The sequence below is a fragment of the Triticum dicoccoides genome, chromosome 2B, assembly GCF_002162155.2.
Source record: "Triticum dicoccoides isolate Atlit2015 ecotype Zavitan chromosome 2B, WEW_v2.0, whole genome shotgun sequence".
NCBI lineage: Eukaryota > Viridiplantae > Streptophyta > Magnoliopsida > Poales > Poaceae > Triticum > Triticum dicoccoides.
The window spans coordinates 178794892-178804702 of record NC_041383.1 but is presented as its reverse complement, the minus strand read 5'-3'; the positions used below and the strand labels follow the sequence as shown (position 1 = coordinate 178804702).

The following is a 9811-nucleotide window of genomic DNA, read 5'->3' as shown; positions in this document are numbered from 1 at the left end:
ACCGTGTGTGACGACGGATGGTACGACGACAGTAACTCGCGTAAAGGAGAACTACCTCAGCCCCTCAGCGATGATCATCAAGGAAATCAAGACGAAGTTGCATTCTTTTGCAGGGATGGACACAATGCATAAAGGGGGGAAGTCCAATTTTGAATCATACAATTTGGCGAGGGCGTCAACATCGCTCGCCATGTTTGGTTAGTTAGGCTTTTTAGCTAAGAAGGAAATGTGAGATACAGCTCGAACACGCGTCGGCTATGAGACGCCATCGCGCTCTAGCCACGGGGCTAGGAGCCCATCCAAATATTTTGTATTGACAATGTTGTGGAAGTTTAAATAAAGGGGTGTGTTTTCATCAAAAAATGAAAAAAAAAACTCGACGGGGCTCAGCGGGATTACGTGTGGCCGTGCCTTGGTCGTTTCAGCGCGAGCGGTCGCGGTAGCGTGATGAGCCTTGCGACATCGCGTTGCCGCGATTAGGGGTAACGGTCCCGCGTTATGCGCGTCTAATTCATTTACTACTATAGAAGTTACCTGGTTAAATTAGATTGGAAGAAATCTCGCCATCGATGCTATATCCTTTTCAGCTAAACCGTTCATACGATACTGTGTGCCAACAAGTTCAATTGCAGACACAGTTCAACTCCAGCAAGTAAAGTGCAAAGCACCAATAATTTACGTACTAACTCTGACGGATCTCGCGTGCAATTTTGTTCAATCATCCAATACTCGTACAGCCACAAAGTACAAAGGACCATGCAAACACATAGCAGCCACCCGGCGGCCATGCACGCATAGTCGCTTTGCTTTGCCTGCGTCTCCTTTTCTGAAAAAATCAAGATGGCACACCATGTTTCCTCCCGGCTTTACTCGTCTTTCCTCCGTATATTTCTTCCGCTTGAGCTGTTAGAAAATTTTATCTTTAGGGTCAACATTAATAGGATCTTGATCTCATGATTAGAACACCATAACATTTGACAAAAGCGGAAGCATTGGTAAGAACCTGAGATGGTTGTGGCCGTCGTAGGTGAAGCATCAGTCTTGTGCCTGCACCTTGGGTCCTCCAATAGTGAGGAGACTGCCGGGAAGAAGGGCGGCATGGACGTAGACGATACCAGGACGTCGCCAGCACTGCCCTAGGTTGGCCGGCGGTGGTAGTTAGCCTTCTAACCCTTCAGCGCCCCTTTTGTTGATCGGTAGTTAGGAGGTTCGGGGTGTTTTCCCCGTACTATGCGTGTGTCTAGAGATACACGACCCCCTCTGTCCAGAAATACTTGTCCTCGAAATGGTATGAGATACTGATGGGCCGGGGACCAAAACCAGTCGTTGGGTTTGGGTGCTCCCGATCAAAGCACGTACGTGGGAGTGAAACCCCCCTTTCTCTTAGTCTGTTATGCCGATCAAATTTCCAACACGAGCTAGCTACGTACCCAAGAACCAGGACCACCACGCACCACCTTGCACCATGCAACGATCGAAGCTATCTATCTAGCAAGGGAGAACCTAGAAATCATCTAGATGAGATATAATTTGGTCTCATTCACTTTGAAAATAAGAACAGATACAATCCACGTCAGCACACACGCATCTTATAGCATCGCATCCAATGGCTATAAAAGGTGAATGAGACCAAATTATATTTCATCTAGATGAGTTCTAGCAAAACTGATCTAGCAAAGCCAGTATTGCTGCAACTTGGCGATCATGTGCACGGTCTTGTCATTTCTTTGGACCTAAGAAGAGGAGGAGAGCTCCTTTTAACACTCACTGACTCGGCCACGGGCCCTCGCGAATATGGCCAGCATGTGATCACCCCTTGTAGCCCTGATTCTTGACATGCTTAAATATTAGGGTTCCACATATCCACCCACGCATAAAGAAGAGGAAGATTCACCGATTCACCACAATTGGCGCTCAGTTCAGCAAGAGTATATATATTATGCGTTTGCAGCCTAGAGAGATCGATCGATCACGCATGTACACCAATCATTTGTTATATCAGGGGAAAGCGGCGTTGCTTTGCCTACAGATTTGAGGTTAAGTGGTTGGCTCCGAGGCGTTCCCTCTTATGCCTCCAATTATTCCAATCCGGCGAGGGCGTGTCGGTTCCTTGTTTATGCATGTAAGCCTAGCTAGGGCACGCAGTTAATTGTTCTTTTGGGCGCCAAAGCATGGATCACCATGTATCTTTCCACGCATGGCACGACGATCGATCAAAGGTGGCAACCAATTAGCTCAGGTCCCCCACTCGTAAACCATTGGTGGGTGCAGAAAATCATCAACATATGTAGTATACCAAGGAAATGCTCGCTCGTCGCACCGGACGATCATGTGCCACTGACACTCAAGGCACCGATTTTTGGTTGCTCGCGGCGACGACATTTTCACAAAAGTGCAGTTTCTGGGGACCAAGAATATAAACTTTACGGTGTCCAAATGCATGAACAGTCAAGTGGAGTCCAACTCGTGGCCTGCCTGACCAGCTTTTGCAATGGGGCACTTGCTAAAAACCGCTTTACACATAGTGGCGCCGTTGTCCGCTAGTGCAGTGTTCTTGCACGTTAAGGCATGGACGGGGCATTTCGAGTACGAGCTAGGCTGCCATAAAGAGGGCTTGTGCTACGTTGTGTGGCCGGCTACGCTTGCTTCTGGTCCAGAGGCGCGGGTGATGGTGCTTGGCTAGCTAGCAATCGGAAGGAGGGTTTTCCAAGCACCCATACGGCAGGAGAATCTCCATATGCATGCGGTGATGCCTATGTCGACGTCTCCATATGCCCGTTTGAGTCAAAAGGGCGCGAGAGTAAAAGGGCTGGACCGCTGGATTTTGGAAAGAAGCTCATATTCATATACCCTAGCTAGCTAGGGAGCAGCTTACTGTGTCCGATGGACTTGTGTAGGCCAGATTCGGCGACGAGAAGATTTGATGTCCCCCTACTGTTTCTACTCCGCAAAGAACAGGAGAGCATAATAATCGGTGCTTGCACAGCCTGTCGTCGCAACTTGCAAGCCGGGGATCGAATCGGTGCCGATCGACGTCAAATTATACTACTTTTGATTGCAAGATCAATTAAACAGAGCGGGTGCATGTCTGTTTAATCACAGCCAGGTAGGTGAATGTGATGCGTCATTCATGCATGTGTGAGCCATGGAGTAGTAGTAGAGTATTCTTGGTCGTGACACGTGATTCGATGCTGCGTCTGCGACCGACCGCGATCGATTGAAGCATGGGCGCAGAGACTGCTGGAGCGCAGGCTGTACCGGCCGATGCATCATGCACTACTCGATCCGCCTTCTCGGTAATCGGTCGCATGCTCGATCTGTGGTGGAATTTACTCCGTCACCAGCATGCAGTATGCAAGCATGCAGTGCCATGCATTGATCTGAAGGTGGAGGCTTGGCCGTACAGGGGCAAGCAAGCAGGCCCGACGGCTTGGTAGCTAGCTACTGGTAGTTCTGACTTCTCACACATGCATACCCATACACACGCACTGCGCACTTGGCTAGGGCCTCGATCGCATGCCAGCTTTCTGCCTTGATTGCGTAGTACCATATTTTCTTTTCATTTTCCACCAGCAACAGTTACCACGACCAGGTACCATGACACATAGTACTAACATACTAGCACAAGAATAACTTAACAACTTCTCAACAGAGATCACATCATAACATGCTAATGATGAAGCAAGTAATAAAACAACTTTATAGTGCAGGGTGAGAAAAAGAAGGGCTACTTTGTCACTCCCATTATTTCTGTCATAGCTAATAACGGAAGGCTAATTACAAGACCTTGCGAGAAGGATACAGTAATAGAAACCTTCAGAGCCAAGGCCTAACAAGGGTCACTGCTCGATCTGGATCTTATATATCGATCCCAACACGCATGCATGCATTGTTCTACTAGATGAAACGAAAGACACACCAAGTACAAAAACGAAACAAGCTAGACTTGATGTACTAACTATATAGCCTGCTTGAACTCCATGTTGAGTTAGAGCTAGAAGGCTGCTAGCTGATGAATTAACCCTTCTTTGTCTCGTTGCTCTTCACCAGCTTGCGCAGGAACTCCTTTACCTGCATAACATGACCAAGCCAGGTTACACATATGAAAACAAAATTCATGTCAAACTCAAAGCCCATAATTGTTAACATTTCATTGCTTTATTTATCCAAACAAACAACTTTATCGGGAAGCACTTCGAGAGCATGTAGTATATGTCATGCACCTAACGGCTAGCTCTACTACTGTTGCACAATATATGGTAGTAGTTGCTTTATGTAGGTAGGTAGCTAGCCGTGCTAACTTTAGAAAGCATAAAATGACTGCACAAAAATAGGCATGCAGCTATTATACATTCCATATACATGCATATATACATATATATAGTGGACTATTGTGTATACCTCAGCAGGCTCACGCAGAGAATAGGATGCGCTAGTCTCCTTTGGAAACTTTGTCACAAGGATCCCGATGCCTTGTCCCATGTTGTGCAGCACCTATTTTAATTTTTTTTGCAAAAGAGCGTCAGTACGTTTGTTCTTTCAACGGATCGGATCGATACCGTGCATCAGCGCAAAATAGGACAGGTGTACCGCGCACTATACCTCGAACGCATCCTCGTCTGTGCGGTCATCCCCGATGTATATCGGGAAAACGTCGCCACGCCCCGCAAAGCCTGTGAAGAGAAAACCATCATCAAAACTTTACGTTAGTAGCAAGTAAGTAAAAAGACCTGCATGGAGTAGCAACAATATTTATGCATGCACTATATTTCTTTTCTAAACAACAGGCTGCGCAGTCGATTTCCTTTAAAGAAACCACCCGGGTTTTTTGTAAATCTTTTTATTGCATTTCTTTTGCAAAGTTTCTATGGCTATGGTCTTTTCTTGGTCTCTCATGTACTTTCTGTGTATGTTTGTATCTACACTGAGAGTATATTGTTTAATGATGATATACGGTTTCTCTTAAAAAGAAAGAAACCGCCGCGGTTACGACAATCATGTGCCATTTTCTTTGCAGGCTAAGCGGCACGCGATGACGTTTTCTAAACAAAACAACGGGCTGCACCGTCGAGTTCCATTAAGGAAACCACCACAGTTACAACAATCATGATGTGTTGTGTAAGAACTCACCAAGACACTCAAGCAAGAACAGAAGGGCCTTCCCCTTGTGCCACTCGATGATGGGCCGGATCTCTAGGACCTTTCTTCCCTTGGTGATTTCGAGGTCCTCGTAGACGTCCAGCACCGCCTTCACCTCCCTGCCCAGAGCATCCCATTCCGCCTCATCGACGCAGCGGAAGTGCACCGAGAGGCAGAACTTGTTGTTCTCCACCATGGCCCCCGGGATGGACTCCATCTTCACCGTCAGCTTCTCATACACCTGCAAATCGATCCATCCGGGCCAGACTTGTCAGCAAATCATATATTCTATCAGTAGCTAGTAGCAGTAGTGGACTTGATAGCGAGAAAAAAGGAGACAAAGGTTGCTAATAGTTGATTGGGAATATAATTTGTTTCATCTTAGAAAGTTTAATTAATCTCGATCCCACTAGTGAAAGACAGGGTCAGGTCGTGCATGCCTACCTTCTGGATGACAGGCAGGAACTTGGTCGCCGGCTGGCACAGAACCTCGTCAGCCTGCGTAGACAAATCCAACAACCACTCAGTCACGCAGCTCACAAGCGACTTAATTACCGGGAACAAAAAAATTAGGGCCAAGGAAAAGTCTCTTTCACGACGAAAAGCGGAGACTGTAGAGAGAGAGAATAAGTCAAGAAGAAACTTGGGAGAAAGGGAGATGTCGACTAACTTAACTAACCTTTGCCTTGTGGTTGGACACTTTGGTGGGGCCCTTGATGTCCATGCCGTGGCTCCCGGCGTAGTACAGCTCCTCCAGTTTCACAAAGTTGAACACCTGCGAACATATTTGCACTTGCCCATAAATACAAATACAGTGCTCTTTTTGTTTTTTACGTAGGCAAAAAATACTGCAAGTGAGAAGAGGCAACCGAGCAAAAAATACACCTGTCTGTCATTCTGTGGGCGGAAGTACTAGTGCGAAAAAACGCTCATAAAAACGATCGCTGTGCCCTTTTGCATGTACATATTTTTTTAGGACCTCTTTGCATGTACTGTTGTGTGTATAGCGTCTAGGTTCAACCAAATGCGGCATGCAAGAAAAACAGGTGAAGATTCCGTTTACGGTGAACGCTGGAGGAGAGGGGAAAAAAACAGGCACCAAGAAAGCAACAACAAAATTAAATGCTGCAGCAGCAGCAATAAATGTAGCACTACGGGATATGTTGGTGCTGGAATGTACCTTGTCTCTGCATCGCCCGCTCACGATGGCCGTCGGGAAATGCTGCGCGACGCCCCTCACCGCCTCCCTCATCTGCGTCAAAGACCCACGTTAATGAAGAACACAACAGTGCGAGGGAACCTTATGAACAGAGCATGCTCTGCTTCGATCACGCCGCGAGGAGGCAGCAGTAGACTGACCTCCTCAGTCATGACGGCGCGTTCGGGGTCCTCGACGATCGGCGAAAGGGTGCCGTCGTAGTCGAGGAACATGACGATCTGCTTCCCCGCGGCCGCCGCGAGCACGCCCTCGAACCACTCCAATGCTGACGGGTGGTTCTCCTGCGATTCAAGCAAAGATTCCTCAATCATCGGCTGGGAAAGAAATCAAGCAGCAGCCATAGGTGCATGTGAAAGAAACTTACGATCCACTCCTCGTGGTCGGCGCCGGCGGGGGACATGGCGTGGCGGGGCGAGGAAGCCTTCATCGAGTCCAGCAGAGACCCGGACATCAGCACCCCCGAGGTGGCGAGGTCCATGCGGCCCAGGGCGGCCTTCCTGCAGTCGCGCGCCCTCCGCGGCGGGAACGACGCGAAATGGCGACCCGGCTGCGCCGGCGCCGCCACGGCGGTAACCGCGTCCTCGGCAGCAAAGGCGGCGTGGTTCGTCATGACGAGAGAGCGGACCAGCACAGAGGAGAGACCGAAGAAGCGGTGGGAGAAAGCAACAAGGTGCGTGGGCTTCAACGGGAGTAACGGGCGAAGAGAAGGAGAAGCTGATGCCGATGGTTTCTGGGGAGTGAAGGAAGGAAAGGGAGGTGGTTTGATGGTTGGGGGCGGTGGACTTCGGGTCTATATATAGGGGTGTAAGCCTGGCCCGCCTCTTGGAATTTTTATGTGGAAGTGCCACATTTTAATGCTTGGGAAATACCTGAGCAAAGAAGAAGAAATGGTCTGTCCTGCATTTCACGCTTCATGTTAATTGTGTTTCACAAAATTATGTATACTGCTAGAGTTATAGTGAGCCGATATATTTATCCTGAGATACTAAATCGTGTGACCATACATTTCTTCAACTTGTTTTTGATGATAATGTCCTATCATTTTACGTGCCAAATATAATTATATTGTCATAACTTTTCAAAGAGGGATTTGATTATTATAATGTTTTTTTTTGCGGGGAGATTATTATAATGTTGTTGTTCCAAAAATAGTCATACACACTCATCCACTCAAACATGAATATAATTGATTACACAGTTTCTATAATGAAAACCAAACAGGCTCATCGTTGTTTTAGAAAAAAAAACTGGATTATCAACCGATGATTATTAGAAAAAGAAAAAAAGCATAAATCGGCATTTATTAGAAGAAGGGAAAGAAAAAGAGCGGCAGTTAGGTGCTATGAACTATTTTTATACCATTACGTGTTCGAGTTGTTTTAGTAAACTATGGGTAAGGGCGGTTTCTTTAATGCAAAACAAACATGATGCCCACAGTTTTTACAAAAATAACAAAAAGCAGGATAAAAGTGATGGTTATTAAAAATGGCGGTTACTGAAAGAAAAAAATTATAAAAACGGCGGTTATTATAAGGAAAATAAAAAGACATTCGGGACGGGGCTAGAGCGAACGAAAGGTTTGGTAAGACTGAACCCCCGCCTCCCGTACAATTTCATTCCATATGACGTACCACCCCGCACAGACGATTTTGTTAGGCGGGCCCTTTGCTAGGCCACCTTCCCAACCTAATTCCCATTCCACATAAAATAAGAAAACTTTGAAAATGTCCAAAATAGAAATTTCACAATGACCTATGTAGCATGTATTACCAGCCAGTGTACAAAAAATTAAATGCAAAAATATTATACAGAGAACAATTGCCGACTCTATTACAAAATACCCAAAAAACGCATAGTAAAATGCCATGCAAATGTAGAGAGAATAAAACTAGAAGAGAAAAATGCCATGATGTAAATCAAAACCAAAAAATGCAAAATGGCGTAAGTTTGCCATCATAGTGAGGGGAGTGTTTGAACATAATATGCCATGTATGTAAAATGACCCAAAATATGACCAAAATTATCATGGAAGATGTTTATTAAAATTTGCCATGATATTTTAATTAAATTTCCATGCTTTGTATAGGAAATTTTCCATGTATGTAAGATAATACAAATTTACCATCGCAGATGTTTACGATAATTTTTCATGGTATTTTAATTAAATTTGCAATGATTTGTATAAGAAATTTGCCATGCATGCAAATAACACAAATTTACCATGGCAGATATATTTTACAAAAATCAGGTTATTTTAAATAAAATTGCCATGCTTTGTTTAAGAAATTTGCCATGTATGCAAAATAACACAAGTTTACCATGGCAGATGTATATTAAAATTTTCCATGCTTTGTGTAATAAATTTGCGATCTTTGTAAAATAACAAGAAATTGGCATGGCATATGTATATTAAAATTTTCCATGGTATTTTTATTATAATTGCCATGCTTTGTGTAGGAAATTTGCCATGTATGTAAAATAACACAAATTATGACTGATATTGCCATGACATATGTATGTTAAAATTGCCATGATATTTAATTAATTGTTATGGTTTATATAAGAAATTTGCAATGTATGTAAAATAACACAAATTATGGCTAAAAATTTCATGGCCGATGTATATTAAAAATTGCCCTTGTTTTTATAAGAAAATTGTCATGTATGTAAACAAATGATTTTGTTCATCACACATGAAAAAAAACATTTGTTCCACTAGTTGTGCCAGTGGCAGAACTTGCCTTGGCAAAAGTGCATATTAAATTTGCCATGTTATTTAAAAAATAAAATTGATGGCGAAAGAATTGATTCCCGTATTAAAAAAATGTCGTTTGCATGTGATAAATTAAAAAATGACGGCAAATTAAGAATGCCTGCATTTCTCATGTGAAAATACAACATGCGATGGTTTGGATGTTTGATTTATAAATTGTTGCCAGGGCAACCACAAAATCAAAATGCCATGGTTATTTGAGAATCGGATTTTTGCATGGAAACTTACAAGCTAGCTGCCATGCTTAGGATTAAATTTTTCCATGATGATCAATTTATAATAAGTTTGAGCTGCTAGAAAATTTAGTGTAAGAACAACTTGATTCATACGAAACAATTTACAATGAGGCTAAAAAAGTAGCATCATAATGCATTTTTTAGCACTATTTTGCCAAGACGCCAAAATACATGCTATTACATACTGCCATAATGAAAACTTTAAACGCATGCTCCCCAAGTTGGCTCGCGCCGCATTATCCATGGAACGAGCCTAGAATCGATGTGGCACTGGCCTTCTTGTGCCAAGGTGGGTGCTCTAGAGTCTAGACTCGACTGCAGAAACAACACTCGTTATGAATTGTTATATAGTATTTGACGTGAGATTTATAGTGATTCCGAAATAAAGAGATGAAAGCGGCGGCATGGCGGTACGCGGGGCTCACAGGTCGGTGGGTAGGTCGC

General features: G+C 44.4%; 1 protein-coding gene across 1 annotated transcript; it reads right to left on the bottom strand.

Annotated features, from left to right (window-relative positions):
* Positions 1 to 3686: 3686 nt before the first annotated feature.
* On the bottom strand, positions 3687 to 7105 carry LOC119367500 (trehalose 6-phosphate phosphatase RA3-like). Its single transcript, XM_037632992.1, has 9 exons — positions 6723 to 7105; positions 6499 to 6639; positions 6320 to 6391; positions 5819 to 5914; positions 5584 to 5637; positions 5131 to 5380; positions 4603 to 4673; positions 4402 to 4494; positions 3687 to 4071 (listed from the first exon to the last, which is right to left on the bottom strand). The coding sequence occupies exons 1-9, from the start codon at positions 6966 to 6968 to the stop codon at positions 4018 to 4020; spliced, it is 1077 nt and encodes a 358-aa protein (XP_037488889.1). The 5' UTR covers positions 6969 to 7105; the 3' UTR covers positions 3687 to 4017.
* Between the last annotated feature and the right edge of the window lie 2706 nt (positions 7106 to 9811).

Coding starts and splice junctions, on each gene's coding strand:
- LOC119367500 (XM_037632992.1), bottom strand. CDS start 6,968: ATGACGAACCACGCCGCCTTTGCTGCCGAGGACGCGGTTACCGCCGTG. Junction 6,392..6,498: donor GCGCCGTCATGACTGAGGAG/GTCAGTCTACTG, acceptor TCTTTGACGCAG/ATGAGGGAGGCGGTGAGGGG. Junction 4,495..4,602: donor CAGACGAGGATGCGTTCGAG/GTATAGTGCGCG, acceptor AAATTAAAATAG/GTGCTGCACAACATGGGACA.